Source organism: Oncorhynchus masou, chromosome 23 (genome assembly GCF_036934945.1).
Source record: "Oncorhynchus masou masou isolate Uvic2021 chromosome 23, UVic_Omas_1.1, whole genome shotgun sequence".
Lineage (NCBI taxonomy): Eukaryota > Metazoa > Chordata > Actinopteri > Salmoniformes > Salmonidae > Oncorhynchus > Oncorhynchus masou.
Genome location: NC_088234.1, coordinates 2,575,883 through 2,597,143, shown reverse-complemented (window position 1 = coordinate 2,597,143; position 21,261 = coordinate 2,575,883). Strand labels below are relative to the sequence as shown.

Below are 21,261 nucleotides of genomic sequence, written 5' to 3'. Positions count from 1 at the left end.
TACAGTAGTACTACTACACCTGTCTGTATACAGTAGTACTACTACACCTGTCTGTATACTACTACTACACCTGTCTGTATACAGTAGTACTACTACACCTGTCTGTATACAGTAGTACTACTACACCTGTCTGTATACAGTAGTACTACTACACCTGTCTGTATACAACAGTACTACTACTACACCTGTCTGTATACAGTAGTACTACTACACCTGTCTGTATACAGTAGTACTACTACACCTGTCTGTATACAGTGTACTACTACTATACCTGTCTGTATACAGTAGTACTACTACACCTGTCTGTATACAGTAGTACTACTACACCTGTCTGTATACAGTATTACTACTACACCTGTCTGTATACAGTAATACTACTACACCTGTCTATATACAGTAGTACTACTACACCTGTCTGTATACAGTAGTACTACTAAACCTGTCTGTATACAGTAGTACTACTACACCTGTCTGTATACAGTAGTACTACTACACCTGTCTGTATACAGTCGTACTACTACACCTGTCAGTATACAGTAGTACTACTACACCTGTCTATATACAGTAGTACTACTACACCTGTCTGTTTACAGTAATACTACTACACCTGTCTGTATACAGTAGTACTACTACACCTGTCTGTATACAGTAGTACTACTACACCTGTCTGTATACAGTAGTACTACTACACCTGTCTGTATACAGTAGTACTACTACACCTGTCTGTATACAGTAGTACTACTACACCTGTCTGTATACAGTACTAATACTACTACACCTGTCTGTATACAGTAGTACTACTACTACACCTGTCTGTATACAGTAGTACTACTACACCTGTCTGTATACAGTATACAGTAGTACTACTACACCTGTCTGTATACAGTTGTACTACTACACCTGTCTGTATACAGTAGTACTACTACACCTGTCTGTATACAGTAGTACTACTACACCTGTCTGTATACAGTAGTACTACTACACCTGTCTGTATACAGTAGTACTACTACACCTGTCTGTATACAGTAGTACTACTACACCTGTCTATATACTACTACTACACCTGTCTGTATACAGCTAATACTACTACACCTGTCTGTATACAGTAGTACTACTACACCTGTCTGTATACAGTAGTACTACTACACCTGTCTGTATACAGTAGTACTACTACACCTGTCTGTATACAGTAGTACTACTACACCTGTCTGTATACAGTAGTACTACTACACCTGTCTGTATACAGTAGTACTACTACACCTATACAGTACTACACCTGTCTGTATACAGTAGTACTACTACACCTGTCTGTATACAGTAGTACTACTACACCTGTCTGTATACAGTAGTACTACTACACCTGTCTATATACAGTGGTACTACTACACCTGTCTGTATACAGTAGTACTACTACACCTGTCTATCTGTATACAGTAGTACTACTACACCTGTCTGTATACAGTAGTACTACTACACCTGTAGTACTACTACACCTGTCTGTATACAGTAGTACTACTACACCTGTCTGTATACAGTAGTACTACTACACCTGTCTGTATACAGTAGTACTACTACACCTGTCTGTATACAGTAGTACTACTACACCTGTCTATATACTAGTGGTACAGTAGTACTACACCTGTCTGTATACAGTAGTACTACTACACCTGTCTATATACAGTAGTACTACTACACCTGTCTGTATACAGTAGTACTACTACACCTGTCTGTATCTATATACTGTAGTACTACTACACCTGTCTGTATACAGTAGTACTACTACACCTGTCTGTATACAGTAGTACTACTACACCTGTCTGTATACAGTAGTACTACTACACCTGTCTGTATACACCTGTCTGTATACAGTAGTACTACTACACCTGTCTGTATACAGTAGTACTACTACACCTGTCTGTATACAGTAGTACTACTACACCTGTCTGTATACAGTGTATACAGTCTGTATACAGTACTACTACTACACCTGTCTGTATACAGTAGTACTACTACACCTGTCTATATACAGTAGTACTACTACACCTGTCTGTATACAGTAGTACTACTACACCTATCTATATACTGTAGTACTACTACACCTGTCTGTATACAGTACTACTACTACACCTGTCTATATACAGTAGTACTACTACACCTGTCTGTATACAGTAGTACTACTACACCTGTCTGTATACAGTAGTACTACTACACCTGTATGTATACAGTAACTAGTACTACTACTACCTGTCTGTATACAACAGTACTACTACTACACCTGTCTGTATACAGTACTACTACTACACCTGTCTGTATACAACAGTACTACTACTACACCTGTCTGTATACAGTAGTACTACTACACCTGTCTGTATACAGTACTACAACTATACCTGTCTGTATACAACAGTACTACTACACCTGTCTGTATACAGTAGTACTACTACACCTGTCTATATACAGTAGTACTACTACACCTGTCTGTATACAGTAGTACTACTATACCTATCTATATACTGTAGTACTACTACACCTTTTCTGTATACAGTACTACTACTACACCTGTCTATATACAGTAGTACTACTACACCTGTCTGTATACAGTAGTACTACTACACCTGTCTGTATACAGTAGTACTACTACACCTGTCTGTATACAGTAGTACTACAACACCTGTCTGTATACAGTAGTACTACTACACCTGTCTGTATACAGTAGTACTACTACACCTGTCTGTATACAGTAGTACTACTACACCTGTCTGTATACAGTAGTACTACTACACCTGTCTGTATACAGTAGTACTACTACACCTGTCTGTATACAGTAGTACTACTACACCTGTCTATATACAGTGGTACTACTACTACACCTGTCTGTATACAGTAGTACTACTACACCTGTCTGTATACAGTAGTACTACTACACCTGTCTATATACAGTAGTACTACTACACCTATCTATATACTACTACACCTGTCTGTATACAGTACTACTACTACACCTGTCTATATACAGTAGTACTACTACACCTGTCTGTATACAGTAGTACTACTACACCTGTCTGTATACAGTAGTACTACTACACCTGTCTGTATACAGTAGTACTACTACACCTGTCTGTACTACACCTGTCTGTATACAGTAGTACTACTATACCTGTCTGTATACAGTAGTACTACTACACCTGTCTGTATACAGTAGTACTACTACACCTGACTATATAAAGTACTACTACTACACCTGTCTGTATACAGTAGTACTACTACTACACCTGACTATATACAGTACTACTACTACACCTGTCTGTATACAACAGTACTACTACTACACCTGTCTGTATACAGTAGTACTACTACACCTGTCTGTATACAGTACTACAACTATACCTGTCTGTATACAACAGTACTACTACACCTGTCTGTATACAGTAGTACTTATACACCTGTCTGTATACAGTACTACTACTACACCTGTCTGTATACAGTAGTACTACTACACCTGTCTATATACAGTAGTACTACTACACCTGTCTGTATACAGTAGTACTACTACACCTATCTATATACTGTAGTACTACTACACCTGTCTGTATACAGTAGTACTACTACACCTGTCTGTATACAGTAGTACTACTACACCTGTCTGTATACAGTAGTACTACTACACCTGTATGTATACAGTAGTACTACTACACCTGTCTGTATACAGTAGTACTACAACACCTGTCTGTATACAGTAGTACTACTACACCTGTCTGTATACAGTAGTACTACTACACCTGTCTGTATACAGTAGTACTACTACACCTGTCTGTATACAGTAGTACTACTACACCTGTCTATATACAGTAGTACTACTACACCTGTCTATATACAGTGGTACTACTTCTACACCTGTCTGTATACAGTAGTACTACTACACCTGTCTATATACAGTAGTACTACTACACCTGTCTGTATACAGTAGTACTACTACACCTGTCTGTATACAGTAGTACTACTACACCTGTATGTATACAGTACTACTACACCTGTCTGTATACAGTAGTACTACTACACCTGTCTGTATACAGTAGTACTACTACACCTGTCTGTATACAGTAGTACTACTACACCTGTCTGTATACAGTATATACTACACCTGTCTGTATACAGTACTACTACTACACCTGTCTGTATACAGTAGTACTACTACTACACTGTCTGACTATATACAGTACTACTACTACACCTGTCTGTATACAACAGTACTACTACTACACCTGTCTGTATACAGTAGTACTACTACACCTGTCTGTATACAGTACTACTACTACACCTGTCTGTCTGTATACAACAGTACTACTACACCTGTCTGTATACAGTAGTACTATACACCTGTCTGTATACAGTACTACTACTACACCTGTCTGTATACAGTAGTACTACTACACCTGTCTATATACAGTAGTACTACTACACCTGTCTGTATACAGTAGTACTACTACACCTGTATACCTGTAGTCTATATGTCTGTATACAGTACTACTACTACACCCTATTCTGTATATACAGTAGTACTACTACACCTGTCTATATACAGTAGTACTACTACACCTGTCTGTATACAGTAGTACTACTACACCTGTATGTATACAGTAGTACTACTACACCTGTCTGTATACAGTAGTACTACTACACCTGTCTGTATACAGTAGTACTACTACACCTGTCTGTATACAGTAGTACTACTACACCTGTCTGTATACAGTAGTACTACTACACCTGTCTGTATACAGTAGTACTACTACACCTGTCTGTATACAGTAGTACTACTACACCTGTCTGTATACAGTAGTACTACTACACCTGTCTGTATACAGTAGTACTACTACACCTGTCTGTATACAGTAGTACTACTACACCTGTCTGTATACAGTACTACTACTACACCTGTCTGTATACAGTAGTACTACTACACCTGTCTGTATACAGTAGTACTACTACACCTGTCTGTATACAGTAGTACTACTACACCTGTCTGTATACAGTAGTACTACTACACCTGTCTGTATACAGTAGTACTACTACACCTGTCTGTATACAGTAGTACTACTACACCTGTCTGTATACAGTAGTACTACTACACCTGTCTGTATACAGTAGTACTACTACACCTGTCTGTATACAGTAGTACTACTACACCTGTCTATATACAGTGGTACTACTACTACACCTGTCTGTATACAGTAGTACTACTACACCTGTCTATATACAGTAGTACTACTACACCTGTCTGTATACAGTAGTACTACTACACCTATCTATATACTGTAGTACTACTACACCTGTCTGTATACAGTACTACTACTACACCTGTCTGTATACAGTAGTACTACTACACCTGTCTGTATACAGTAGTACTACTACACCTGTCTGTATACAGTAGTACTACTACACCTGTATGTATACAGTAGTACTACTACACCTGTCTGTATACAGTAGTACTACTATACCTGTCTGTATACAGTAGTACACTACACCTGTCTGTATACAGTAGTACTACTACACCTGACTATATAAAGTACTACTACTACACCTGTCTGTATACAACAGTACTACTACTACACCTGTCTGTATACAGTACTACAACTATACCTGTCTGTATACAACAGTACTACTACACCTGTCTGTATACAGTAGTACTACTACACCTGTCTATATACAGTACTACTACTATACCTGTCTGTATACAGTAGTACTACTACTACACCTGACTATATACAGTACTACTACTACACCTGTCTGTATACAACAGTACTACTACTACACCTGTCTGTATACAGTAGTACTACTACACCTGTCTGTATACAGTACTACAACTATACCTGTCTGTATACAACAGTACTACTACACCTGTCTGTATACAGTAGTACTTATACACCTGTCTGTATACAGTACTACTACTACACCTGTCTGTATACAGTAGTACTACTACACCTGTCTATATACAGTAGTACTACTACACCTGTCTGTATACAGTAGTACTACTATACCTATCTATATACTGTAGTACTACTACACCTTTTCTGTATACAGTACTACTACTACACCTGTCTATATACAGTAGTACTACTACACCTGTCTGTATACAGTAGTACTACTACACCTGTATGTATACAGTAGTACTACTACACCTGTCTGTATACAGTAGTACTACTACACCTGTCTGTATACAGTAGTACTACTACACCTGTCTGTATACAGTAGTACTACTACACCTGTCTGTATACAGTACTACTACTACACCTGTCTGTATACAGTAGTACTACTACACCTGTCTACACCTGTCCTGTCTGTATACAGTAGTACTACTACACCTGTCTATATACAGTAGTACTACTACACCTGTCTGTATACAGTAGTACTACTACACCTGTCTGTATACAGTAGTACTACTACACCTGTCTGTATACAGTAGTACTACTACACCTGTCTGTATACAGTAGTACTACTACACCTGTCTGTATACAGTAGTACTACTACACCTGTCTGTATACAGTAGTACTACTGTCTGTACACCTGTCTGTATACAGTAGTACTACTACTACACCTGTCTGTATACAGTAGTATACAGTAGTACTACTGTCACCTGTCTACTATACTGTATACAGTAGTACTACTACACCTGTCTGTATACAGTAGTACTACTACACCTGTCTGTATACTAGTCTACTACACCTATACAGTAGTACTACTACACCTGTCTGTATACAGTAGTACTACTACACCTGTCTGTATATAGTACTAGTATACAGTAGTACTACTACACCTGTCTGTATACAGTAGTACTACTACACCTGTCTGTATACAGTAGTACTACTACACCTGTCTGTATACAGTAGTACTACTACCTGTCTGTACACCTGTCTGTCTGTATACAGTAGTACTACTACACCTGTCTATACAGTACAGTGTATACAGTACTGTATACAGTACTACTACACCTGTCTGTATACAGTAGTACTACTACTACACCTGTCTGTATACAGTAGTACTACTACACCTGTCTGTATACAGTAGTACTACTACACCTGTCTATATACAGTACTACTACACCTGTCTGTATACAGTACTACTACTACACCTGTCTGTATACAGTAGTACTACTACACCTGTCTGTATACAGTATACAGTAGTAGTACTACTACACCTGTCTGTATACAGTAGTACTACTACACCTGTCTGTATACAGTAGTACTACTACACCTGTCTGTATACAGTAGTACTACTACATACCTGTCTGTATACAGTAGTACTACTACACCTGTCTGTATACAGTAGTACTACTACACCTGTCTGTATACAGTAGTACTACTACACCTGTCTGTATACAGTAGTACTACTACACCTGTCTGTATACAGTAGTACTACTACACCTGTCTGTATACAGTAGTACTACTACACCTGTCTGTATACAGTAGTACTACTACACTGTATACAGTAGTACTGTCTGTATACAGTATACTACTACACCTGTCTGTATACAGTAGTACTACTACACCTGTCTGTATACAGTAGTACTACTACACCTGTACTACTACACCCTGTCTGTATACTAGTACTACACTACTACACCTGTCTGTATACAGTAGTACTACTACACCTGTCTGTATACAGTAGTACTACTACACCTGTCTGTATACAGTAGTACTACTACACCTACTATATACACCTACACCTCTGTATACAGTAGTACTACTACACCTGTCTGTATACAGTAGTACTACTACACCTGTCTGTATACAGTAGTACTACTACACCTGTCTATATACAGTAGTACTACTACACCTGTCTGTATATACAGTAGTACTACTACACCTGTCTGTATACAGTAGTACTACTACACCCTGTCTGTATACAGTACTACTACTACACCTGTCTGTATACAGTATACTACTACACCTGTCTGTATACAGTACTACTACTACACCTGTCTGTATACAGTAGTACTACTACACCTGTCTGTATACAGTAGTACTACTACACCTGTCTGTATACAGTAGTACTACTACACCTGTCTGTATACAGTAGTACTACTACACCTGTCTGTATACAGTACTACACCTACTACACCTGTCTGTATACAGTACTACTACAGTACTACTACACCTGTCTGTATACAGTAGTACTACTACACCTGTCTGTATACAGTAGTACTACTACACCTGTCTATATACAGTAGTACTACTACACCTGTCTGTATACAGTAATACAGTACTACTACACCTGTCTGTACTACTACACCTGTCTGTATACAGTAGTACTACTACACCTGTCTGTATACAGTAGTACTACTACACCTGTCTGTATACAGTAGTACTACTATACCTATCTATATACTGTAGTACTACTACACCTTTTCTGTATACAGTACTACTACTACACCTGTCTATATACAGTAGTACTACTACACCTGTCTGTATACATTAGTACTACTACACCTGTATGTATACAGTAGTACTACTACACCAGTCTGTATACAGTAGTACTACTACACCTGTCTGTATACAGTAGTACTACTACACCTGTCTGTATACAGTAGTACTACTACACCTGACTATATACAGTACTACTACTACACCTGTCTGTATACAACAGTACTACTACACCTGTCTGTATACAGTAGTACTTATACACCTGTCTGTATACAGTAGTACTACTACACCTGTCTATATACAGTAGTACTACTACACCTGTCTGTATACAGTACTACTACTACACCCCTCTGTATACAGTAGTACTACTACACCTGTCTATATACAGTAGTACTACTACACCTGTCTGTATACAGTAGTACTACTATACCTATCTATATACTGTAGTACTACTACACCTTTTCTGTATACAGTACTACTACTACACCTGTCTATATACAGTAGTACTACTACACCTGTCTGTATACAGTAGTACTACTACACCTGTCTGTATACAGTAGTACTACTACACCTGTCTGTATACAGTAGTACTACTACACCTGTCTGTATACAGTAGTACTACTACACCTGTCTGTATACAGTAGTACTACTACACCTGTCTGTATACAGTAGTACTACTACACCTGACTATATACAGTACTACTACTACACCTGTCTGTATACAACAGTACTACTACTACACCTGTCTGTATACAGTACTACAACTATACCTGTCTGTATACAACAGTACTACTACACCTGTCTGTATACAGTAGTACTACTACACCTGTCTGTATACAGTACTACTACTGCACCTGTCTGTATACATTTAATAACACATTCAGAAATGGCAAGAAAGACAGTAAAAAAATGTATCATGAGGAATAAGGTTTTGGAGAGTCTCTTTATGAGAGAATGATCAGGAAATATATATTTTAGTTTTAACCCCTTATTTTTGTTGGCACAAAACTACCTCAATTCTTCCTTTGTATTCTCATTTGTATGGGTTACCCTCAGGGGGTACTTGTGGGGTTCGTAGAGCACCATCGTGTTTCTGAGTCTCCCCTCTCTATAGCAGGGTCGTATTAGTTTGTAGTCTAAACGGGTCGCACAGAAGTTGCTGTACATCAGCTGTAATGACTTCAGATGATTCCATCATGATGTTTCCATCATGGGCCATAGTGATTGTTCTCTCTGTGTGTTTCAGTGTTTACATCATGTACCATAGTGATTGTTCTCTCTGTGTGTTTCAGTGTTTCCATCATGGGCCATAGTGATTGTTCTCTCTGTGTGTTTCAGTGTTTCCATCATGGGCCATAGTGATTGTTCTCTCTGTGTGTTTCAATGCTTACATCATGTACCATAGTGATTGTTCTCTCTGTGTGTTTCAGTGTTTCCATCATGTACCATAGTGATTGTTCTCTCTGTGTGTATCAGTGTTTACATCATGTACCATAGTGATTGTTCTCTCTGTGTGTTTCAGTGTTTACATCATGTACCATAGTGATTGTTCTCTCTGTGTGTTTCAGTGTTTACATCATGTACCATAGTGATTGTTCTCTCTGTGTGTTTCAGTGTTTACATCATGTACCATAGTGATTGTTCTCTCTGTGTGTTTCAGTGTTTACATCATGTACCATAGTGATTGTTCTCTCTGTGTGTTTCAGTGTTTACATCATGTACCATAGTGATTGTTCTCTCTGTGTGTTTCAGTGTTTACATCATGTACCATAGTGATAGTTATCTCTTTGGGTTTCAGTGTTTCCATCATGTACCATAGTGATAGTTCTCTCTGTGTGTTTCAGTGTTTCCATCATGTACCATAGTGATAGTTATCTCTGTGTGTTTCAGTGTTAACATCATGTACCATAGTGATAGTTATCTCTGTGTGTTTCAGTGCTGTTGAGTACACTGGTATACTGTCGCCTCGGACAAGGTGGAGGTGAGTACATTAATCTATATTCATCACCTGTTCTATAATAGTAACATTTCTCTTTATTTCTAAATTAATTATTTATAGCTAAAACATTGAGGAAAATGTACTTAATATGACTGTGATAATTCATTGCAAGTCGCTCTGGATGACTGAAATGTCAAATGTAAATATAACTATGTGTCTGTGTTGTGTGTTTCCGTGGCTTGTGGTTTGGCCTGATGGTTTTCTGCATTGGCTTTGTTGAACAAACCCAATTTATCTCTCTGTTTTGGCTGCATGAGTGTTTTTGTTTCCTTTGCTCGTGGTTTTCTGTGACCCTGCAGTCTCTAGCTCTGTACCCCACTACTGGCAGACCTGATGGTTTTCTGTGACCCTGCAGTCTCTAGCTCTGTACCCCACTACTGGCAGACCTGATGGTTTTCTGTGACCCTGCAGTCTCTAGCTCTGTACCCCACTACTGGCAGACCTGATGGTTTTCTGTGACCCTGCAGTCTCTGACAGTCTCTAGCTCTGTACCCCACTACTGGCAGACCTGATGGTTTTCTTTGACCCTGCAGTCTCTATCTCTGTACCCCACTACTGGCAGACCTGATGGTTTTCTGACCCTGCAGTCTCTGCAGTCTCTATCTCTGTACCCCACTACTGGCAGACCTGATGGTTTTCTGTGACCCTACAGTCTCTATCTCTGTACCCCACTACTGGCAGACCTGATGGTTTTCTGTGACCCTGCAGTCTCTGACAGTCTCTAGCTCTGTACCCCACTACTGGCAGACCTGATGGTTTTCTGTGACCCTGCAGTCTCTAGCTCTGTACCCCACTACTGGCAGACCTGATGGTTTTCTGTGACCCTGCAGTCTCTGACAGTCTCTATCTCTGTACCCCACTACTGGCAGACCTGATGGTTTTCTGTGACCCAGCAGTCTCTATCTCTGTACCCCACTACTGGCAGACCTGATGGTTTTCTGTGACCCTGCAGTCTCTGACAGTCTCTATCTCTGTACCCCACTACTGGCAGACCTGATGGTTTTCTGTGACCCTGCAGTCTCTGACAGTCTCTATCTCTGTACCCCACTACTGGCAGACCTGATGGTTTTCTGTGACCATGCAGTCTCTAGCTCTGTAACCCTCCCCTAAATTGCACCCTATTCATAGGCCAAAAGTGTTGAACTACATTGAGAATAGGGGCCATTTAGGATGGAGAACATAAACTTTGTTGTGATCTCATTTTAATGAAGGGAATAATACTGTATTCATCACAATGCTCTATTTTCACCCAGTGGTATCATCAGTTATATTACTGTATTCATCAGTTATATTACTGTATCCATCAGTTGTATTACTGTATTCATCAGTTATATTACTGTATCCATCAGTTGTATTACTGTATTTATCACTGCTGGGGCCTAGTGGTTAGAGCGTTGGACTAGCAACGGGAAGGTTGTAAGTTCAAACCCCCGAGCTGACAAGGTACAAATCTGTCGTTCTGCCCCTGAACAGGCAGTTAACCCACTGTTCCCAGGCCGTCATTGAAAATAAGAATTTGTTCTTTACTGACTTGCCTGGTTAAATAAAGGTTAAATAAATAAAACTACTGTCAAATTTTCACCCAGTGGTATGATCAGTTACATTACTGTATGCATCAGTTATATTACTGTATTCATCAGTTATATTACTGTATTCATCAGTTATATTACTGTATTCATCAGTTATATTACTGTAATCCCAGTTATTCTGGGATTCTGGTCTGTAGGACAGGGTAAACACAAAACGAGTAAAGAACATGGCCCACCTTGCCTGACGAGGATTCAGTCTCCTCGCTGCCCGGATGTACTCCAGGTTGCGGTGGTCAGTCCAGATGAGAAAAGGGTGTCTATCCCCCTCAAGCCAATGTCTCCACGCTTTCAACGCCTTAACCACAGCGAACAACTCCCGGTCCCCCACATCATAGTTAAGCTCCGCTGGGCTGAGCTTCTTCGAGACGAGAGCACAGGTGTGGAGTTTCGGTGGCGTGCCTGAGCGCTGAGGGAGCACGGCTCCTATCCCAGCCTCTGATGTTAGTTTGCCCAAAAGCCCTGTCCGCCTCAGCCGACCACAGCAACCTTACAGGACCCCCCTACAGTTGTGAGGTAATGGGCGCAGCAACCTGGCCAAAACCTCGGATAAATCTCCGGTAGTAATTGGCAAACCCAAAAAATTGCTGCACCTCCTTTACCGTGGTTGGAGTCGGCCAATTACGCATGGCTGAAATGCTCTCCATCTCCTGATGTGGAAATGCAATACGAAGGAGATGACCTGCTGGAAGAACAGGCATTTCTCAGCCTTGACGTACAGGTCATGCTCCAACAGTCGTCCAAGTACCTTGCACAGCAAGGAAACATCCTCGGCGCGTGTAGCGGAGTAAATCAGAATGTCATCGATATACACCACTACACCCTGCATGTGCAGGTCCCTGAAAATCTCGTCTACAAAGGATTGGAAACTTATGGAGCATTCATCAACCCGTACGGCATGACGAGGTACTCATAATGCCCTGTGGTGGTACTGAACGCTGTCTTCCACTCGTCTCCCTCCCGGATATGCACCAGGTAATACGCACTCCTGAGATCCAGTTTCGTGAAGAAGCGTGCCAAGGTAGTGGGTAACTGTACCTCACCGTGATTTGATTGAGACCTCCATAGTCAATGCACGGAAGTAAACCTCCATCCTTCTTCTTCACAAAAAAGAAACTCGAGGAGGCGGGTGAAGTAGAGGGCCGAATGTACCCCTGACGCAGGGATTTAGAGACATATGTATCCTTAGCCACTGTGTCCGCTTGCAATAGGGGATACACGTGACTCCTGGGAAGCGCAGCGACAGCCAGGAGATTTATCTCACAATCCCCCCCGTTGATTAGCTGGTAATTGAGTCGCCTTCTTTTTACAGAAGGAGAGAGCCAAATCGGTATATTCTGGGGGGATGTGCACAGTGGAGACCTGGTCTGGACTTTCCACCGTGGTAGCACCAACGGAAACCCCTACACACCTCCCTGAGCACTCTCGCGGCCAACCCGTGAGAGCCCTCTGTTGCCAGGAAATAGTGGGGTTACGTAGAGACAACCAAGGAAGCCCTAGTAGAACAGGAAACAAAGGAGATTCAATTAGAAAGAGACTGATTATCTCCTCATGACTCCCCTGCATAACCATGGCCAAGGAGATGGTGGCCTCCTTGATTAGCCCAGACCTTAATGGTCGACTATCTTTCTAGAGAATGTACCAGGAAGGGTCTAACTATAGGAACATAGGGATCCCTAACCTAATGGCTAATGCTCTGTCGATAAAATTCCCAGTTGCACCTGAATCGACGAGCGTCTTATGCTGAGAATGTGGGGAAAACTCAGGGAAACAAACAGGCACAAACAGTTGATCAACTGAGGACTCTGGATGAGTGTGGTGAAAACTCACCTGAGGTGACGCCAGAGTGCCCTGCCTGTTGCCTCAACTCCCAGAGGAACCAACACGGCACCGACCGGCAATGTGTCCTCTGCGGCCACAGATGGCGCACATGATGGCTCCTCCTCAGTCTCCCTATGAGCAGCCCCTCCTAACTCCTTGGGCACCGGAGCAGGAGTACTGGACGATGGAACCGACAGAGCCCCCTCTGGAAGTCCGCGGGTGACCAGCAGGTTATCCAACCGCATGGACAAATCCACCAGTTGGTCAAAGGAAATTATGGTTAGCTCAAGTTGGAAGTCCTCTCGTAGACTGCATCGATATTGGTGAGGGCCCTGTCGTTCCAGCCTGCTCCGGCGGCCAAGGTCCGGTTAAATACAAGAAGATTAATTGGGGAAATGAAAACAAGGTGTGTATGGAAATAAGACAAGACAAATGGATATACGAAAAATGGAGCGGCGAGGGCTTGAAAGCCGGTGACGTTGATCACCGAATGCCGACCAAACAAGGAGAGGGGCTGACTTCGGCAGAAGTCGTGACAATAATATTTGTTGTAATATTTGTTCATCTTTTCAGGGGCATGAAAGTTAAATTGTAGATAACTCTGCAATGCTTGTTTGAAAAAGAGAGATACTTTTTTCAAAGTATCATTTTCAATTAATCGAAATTGAGACATGGAAATCTGCACAAAGGCAAAAATGCAGTTTTTAAACAACAGATGAGCTTTAGTTCCTGTATTTCCATTGTTAGTCTCTTTAGACAGAAACTGCTTTTTTATTATTGATGAATATTGAATTGAATGACCTCTGAAGGTACATTTAAAGGTAACCCAAACAATAACGGGATTTGCTGAACCTATATTAAATTGGAAAAATTCAGTTCTGAATTATTTTGTCTTAGTTAAAAATAAGTTGTCCTCCTGTAAACTTTGATTAAATTTCCAATATTCCCAACCAGGTGAAAATTCTATAAGAGTTATGTGAAGGCCAATTAGATGATGATCGCATTTGATGATGATCCGATCGCACATCATCTAGGGATGTAGAGTGAGTTTCCTGGAAACAACTTCATCTAAGGATGTAGAGTGAGTTTCCTGGAAACAACTTCATCTCAGGATGTAGAGTGAGTTTCCTGTCAACAATAGATATTATATTCCTTATCTTTTAGCCAGGTAAAAACTGATAATCTTTTTGTATAATCTGCTAAACCGTTACAATTATAACTGGCTATACTTATTTCACCCCTTACCATAACTAGATACCATTCTCAGTCTAAATATATCGCAATTAGAGCTTGTAAAGTTCCTGCCATTTTGACGGTCAAAAATAGAGATTTTAATTGTCTGATGTTTAGAATTCAAGAAACAGGTTCTAACAGTATGTTTGATTCCCTTGGCTGTTTGGCTGTGAGCCACAGATTATAGAACATTCAGTATGTTATGTGTTGTAGATCTGATTATAGAACATTCAGTATGTTATGTGTTGTAGATCTGAGTAGGTTGATGGGATTAATATTAATTCATATTGGATGTGATAGTGTCTATGTGTGTAGTAGATCTCCGTAGGTTGATGTTATTAAATTGGATGTGATTTAGTGTCTATGTGTGTAGTAGATCTCCGTAGGTTGATGTGATTAAATTGGATGTGATTTAGTGTTTATGTGTGTAGTAGATCTCAGTAGGTTGACGTGTGTAATATTGGATGTGATTTAGTGTCTATGTGTGTAGTAGATCTCAGTAGGTTGACGTGTGTAATATTGGATGTGATTTAGTGACAGTGTCTATGTGTGTAGTAGATCTCCGTAGGTTGATGTGATTTAGTGACAGTGTCTATGTGTGTAGTAGATCTCAGTAGGTTGACGTGTGTAATATTGGATGTGATTTAGTGACAGTGTCTATGTGTGTAGTAGATCTCCGTAGGTTGATGTGATTAAATTGGATGTGATTTAGTGTCTATGTGTGTAGTAGATCTCCGTAGGTTGATGTGATTAAATTGGATGTGATTTAGTGTCTATGTGTGTAGTAGATCTCCGTAGGTTGATGTTATTAAATTGGATGTGATTTAGTGTCTATGTGTGTAGTAGATCTCCGTAGGTTGATGTGATTAAATTGGATGTGATTTAGTAACAGTGGCTTTGTGTGTAGTAGATCTGAGTAGGTTGATGTGATTAAATTGGATGTGATTTAGTGTCTATGTGTGTAGTAGATCTCAGTAGGTTGACGTGTGTAATATTGGATGTGATTTAGTGACAGTGTCTATGTGTGTAGTAGATCTCAGTAGGTTGATGTGATTTAGTGACAGTGTCTATGTGTGTAGTAGATCTCAGTAGGTTGACGTGTGTATATTGGATGTGATTTAGTGTCTATGTGTGTAGTAGATCTCAGTAGGTTGACGTGTGTAATATTGGATGTGATTTAGTGTCTATGTGTGTAGTAGATCTCAGTAGGTTGACGTGTGTAATATTGGATGTGATTTAGTGTCTGTCTATGTGTGTAGTAGATCTCAGTAGGTTGATGTGTGTAATATTGGATGTGATTTAGTGTCTATGTGTGTAGTAGATCTCAGTAGGTTGACGTGTGTAATATTGGATGTGATTTAGTGACAGTGTCTATGTGTGTAGTAGATCTCAGTAGGTTGATGTGATTAAATTGGATGTGATTTAGTAACAGTGGCTTTGTGTGTAGTAGATCTCAGTAGGTTGACGTGTGTAATATTGGATGTGATTTAGTGACAGTGTCTATGTGTGTAGTAGATCTCAGTAGGTTGATGTGATTAAATTGGATGTGATTTAGTGTCTATGTGTGTAGTAGATCTCCGTAGGTTGATGTGATTAAATTGGATGTGATTTAGTGTCTATGTGTGTAGTAGATCTCAGTAGGTTGATGTGATTAAATTGGATGTGATTTAGTGTCTATGTGTGTAGTAGATCTCCGTAGGTTGATGTGATTAAATTGGATGTGATTTAGTGTCTATGTGTGTAGTAGATCTCAGTAGGTTGAAGTGTGTAATATTGGATGTGATTTAGTGACAGTGTCTATGTGTGTAGTAGATCTCCGTAGGTTGACGTGTGTAATATTGGATGTGATTTAGTGACAGTGTCTATGTGTGTAGTAGATCTCCGTAGGTTGATGTGATTAAATTGGATGTGACAGTGTCTATGTGTGTAGTAGATCTCCGTAGGTTGATGTGATTAAATTGGATGTGATTTAGTGTCTATGTGTGTAGTAGATCTCAGTAGGTTGACGTGTGTAATATTGGATGTGATTTAGTGTCTATGTGTGTAGTAGATCTCAGTAGGTTGACGTGTGTAATATTGGATGTGATTTAGTGACAGTGTCTATGTGTGTAGTAGATCTCCGTAGGTTGATGTGATTTAGTGACAGTGTCTATGTGTGTGGTAGATCTGAGTAGGTTGATGTGATTAAATTGGATGTGATTTATTAACAGTGGCTTTGTGTGTAGTAGATCTCAGTAGGTTGACGTGTGTATATTGGATGTGATTTAGTGTCTATGTGTGTAGTAGATCTCAGTAGGTTGACGTGTGTAATATTGGATGTGATTTAGTGACAGTGTCTATGTGTGTAGTAGATCTGAGTAGGTTGATGTGATTAAATTGGATGTGATTTAGTGACAGTGGCTTTGTGTGTAGTAGATCTTAATAGGTTGATGTGTGTAATATTGGATGTGATTTAGTGACAGTGGCTTTGTGTGTAGTAGATCTCAGTAGGTTGATGTGTGTTATATTGGATGTGATTTAATGACAGTGGCTTTGTGTGTAGTAGATCTTAATAGGTTGATGTGTGTAATATTGGATGTGATTTAGTGACAGTGGCTTTGTGTGTAGTAGATCTCAGTAGGTTGACGTTTGTATATTGGATGTGATTTAGTGACAGTGTCTATGTGTGTAGTAGATCTCCGTAGGTTGATGTGATTTAGTGACAGTGTCTATGTGTGTAGTAGATCTGAGTAGGTTGATGTGTGTAATATTGGATGTGATTTAGTAACAGTGGCTTTGTGTGTAGTAGATCTCAGTAGGTTGATGTGTGTAATACTGGATGTGATTTAGTGGCAGTGTGTATGATGTCTGGATAAGAGTAAGACTATAATGTGTGATAACTAAATAAATAATCACCCAGCTTGCCTGGTTGAGTGTCTATGAGTGTAACATGAAGTGTCCTACCATCATAGATGATTCATAGTTACATTGAAAACATAATTTTCATAGAAAAACACATTCCATCATTTCCATAGTAATTGACTATCACATGATTATGATAGAGACCCGGCTTCACTGCAGAGCTTCACTTCATTACTATGGAGACGGCTTCACTACATTACTATGGAGACGGCTTCACTGCAGAGCTTCACTACATTACTATGGAGACGGCTTCACTACATTACTATGGAGACGGCTTCACTACATTACTATGGAGACGGCTTCACTACATTACTATGGAGACGGCTTCACTACATTACTATGGAGACGGCTTCACTACATTACTATGGAGACGGCTTCACTACGTTACTATGGAGACGGCTTCACTACATTACTATGGAGACGGCTTCACTGCAGAGCTTCACTACATTACTACAGAGATGGCTTCACTACAGAGCTTCACTTCATTACTATGGAGACGGCTTCACTACATTACTATGGAGACGGCTTCACTACAGAGCTTCACTTCATTACTATGGAGACGGCGTCACTACATTACTATGGAGACGGCTTCACTTCATTACTATGGAGACGGCTTCACTACATTACTATGGAGACGGCTTCACTACAGAGCTTCACTACATTACTATGGAGACGGCTTCACTACAGAGCTTCACTTCATTACTATGGAGACGGCGTCACTACATTACTATGGAGACGGCTTCACTTCATTACTATGGAGAAGGCTTCACTACATTACTATGGAGACGGCTTCACTACAGAGCTTCACTACATTACTATGGAGACGTCTTCACTACATTACTCTGGAGGTGGCTTCACTACATTACTATGGAGACGGCTTCAATACAGAGCTTCACTACATTACTAAGGAGACGTCTTCACTACATTACTATGGGGGCGGCTTCACTACATTACTATGGAGACGGCTTCAATACAGAGCTTCACTACATTACTATGGAGATGGCTTCACTTCATTACTATGGAGACGGCTTCACTACAGAGCTTCAATTCATTACAATTGAGACGTCTTTACTACATTACTATAGAGGCGGCTTCACTTCATTACTATAGAGACGGCTTCACTACATTACTATGGAGACGGCTTCACTACAGAGCTTCAAATCATTACTATAGAGACGGCTTCACTACATTACTTTGGAGACGGCTTCACTACATTACTATGGAGACGGCTTCACTACAGAGCTTCACTTCATTACTATAGAGATGGCTTCAGTACATTACTATGGGGACGGCTTCAGTACAGATCTTCACTTCATTACTATGGAGACGACTTCACTACAAAGCTTCACTTCATTACTATGGAGATGGCTTCAGTACATTACTATGGGGACGGCTTCAGTACAGATCTTCACTTCACTACTATGGAGACGACTTCACTTCATTACTATGGAGACGGCTTCACTACATTACTATGGAGACGGCATCACTAAATTACTGTGGAGACGTCTTCACCACATTGGTGTAAAGAATCTTTGGTAATAGAATCCTTGGTAGTAAGAATCCTTGGTAGTAGAATCCTTGGCAGTAAGAATCCTTGGTAGAAGTAATCATTGGTAGTAAGAACCATTGGTAGTAAGAATCCTTGATAGTAGGATCCGTGGCAGTAAGAATTATTGGTAGTAGATTCTTTGGCAGTAAGAATCCTTTGGCAGTAAGAATCCTTGGCAGTAAGAATCCTTGGTAGTAGAATCCTTGGTAGTAAGAATCCTTGGTAGTAGAATCGTTGGTAGTAAGAATCCTTGTCAGGAAGAACACTTGGCAGTAAGAATCCTTTACAGTAAGAATCCTTGGTAGTAAGAATCCTTGGTAGTAGAATCCTTGGTAGTAAAAATCCTTGGTAGTAAGAATCCTTGGCAGTAAGAATCCTTGGTAGTAGAATCCTTGGTAGTAAGAATCCTTGGTAGTAGAATCGTTGGTAGTAAGAATCCTTGTCAGGAAGAACACTTGGCAGTAAGAATCCTTTACAGTAAGAATCCTTGGTAGTAAGAATCCTTGGAAGTGGAAACCTTGGCAGTAAGAATCCTTGTCAGTAAGAATCCTTTATAGTAGAATCATTGTCAGTAAGAATCCTTTATAGTAGATTCCTTGGCAGTAAGTATCCTTGGTTGTCAGAATACTCGGCAGTAAGAATCACTTGGTAGTATTAATCCTTTCAGTAAGAATCCTTGGTAGTAAGAGTTCTTGAAGTAGAATCCTTGGCATCCTTGGCATCCCTTGAAGTAAAAAGCCTTGGTAGTAGAATTATTGGCAGTAAGAATCCTTGGCAGTAAGATTCTTTGGCAGTGAGAAGCCTTGGCAGTAAGGATCCTTGGCTGTAAGAATCCTTGGCAGTATTTTATTTTGTATTTTTTTTACCTTTATTTAACTAGGCAAGTCAGTTCAGAACAAATTCTTCTTTTCCATGACAGCCTATGAACAGTAGGTTAACTGCCTGTTCAGGGGCGGAATGCCAAATTTGTAAGAATCCTTAGTAATAAGAATACTTGGTTGTAGAATCCATGTCAGTAAGAATCCTTAGTTGTAGAATCCTTGGCAGTAAAAATCCTTGGCAGTATAATCCTTGGCAGTAAGAATCCTTGGCAGTAAGAATCCTTTACAGTAAGAATCCTTGGTAGTAAGAATCCTTGGAAGTGGAAACCTTGGCAGTAAGAATCCTTGACAGTAAGAATCCTTGACAGTAAGAATCCTTTATAGTAGATTCCTTGGTAGTAAGAATCCTTGGAAGTGGAAACCTTGGCAGTAAGAATCCTTGACAGTAAGAATCCTTGACAGTAAGAATCCTTTATAGTAGATTCCTTGGTAGTAAGAATCCTTGGTTGTCAGAATTCTCTGCAGTAAGAATCCCTTGGTAGTATTAATCCTTGGCAGTAAGAACCATTGGTAGGAAGAGTTCTTGGAAGTAGAATCCTTGGCAGTAAGAATCCTTGGCAGTAAGAATCCTTGGCAGTAAGAAGCCTTGGCAGTAAGAATCCTTGGCTGTAAGAATCCTTGGTAGAAGAATCATTGGTGTTAAGAATACTTGGTAGTAAGAATCCTTGGCAGTAAGCATCACTTGAAGTAAAAAGCCTTGGTAGTAGAATTCTTGGCAGTAAAAATCCTTGGTGGTAAGAATCATTGGTAATATAACCCCTGTGGTAAGAAACCTTTATAGTAGAATCTTTGTTAGTAGAATCCTTTGGCAGTAAGAATCCTTGGCAGTAAGATTATTTGGCAGTAAGATGCCTAGGTAGAAATAATCCTGAGC

General features: G+C 40.0%; 1 protein-coding gene across 3 annotated transcripts in view; it reads left to right on the top strand.

The window, feature by feature from the left end:
- Window positions 1–21,261, top strand: part of LOC135509870 (Fc receptor-like protein 5) — a 69,346-nt gene that overhangs the window by 10,976 nt on the left and 37,109 nt on the right. For all 3 annotated transcript variants that reach the window (XM_064930704.1, XM_064930703.1, XM_064930702.1), the window contains exon 2: window positions 10,354–10,398. In XM_064930704.1, the coding sequence (XP_064786776.1) occupies window positions 10,354–10,398 (45 nt within the window). The remainder of the gene's footprint in view (window positions 1–10,353; window positions 10,399–21,261) is intronic.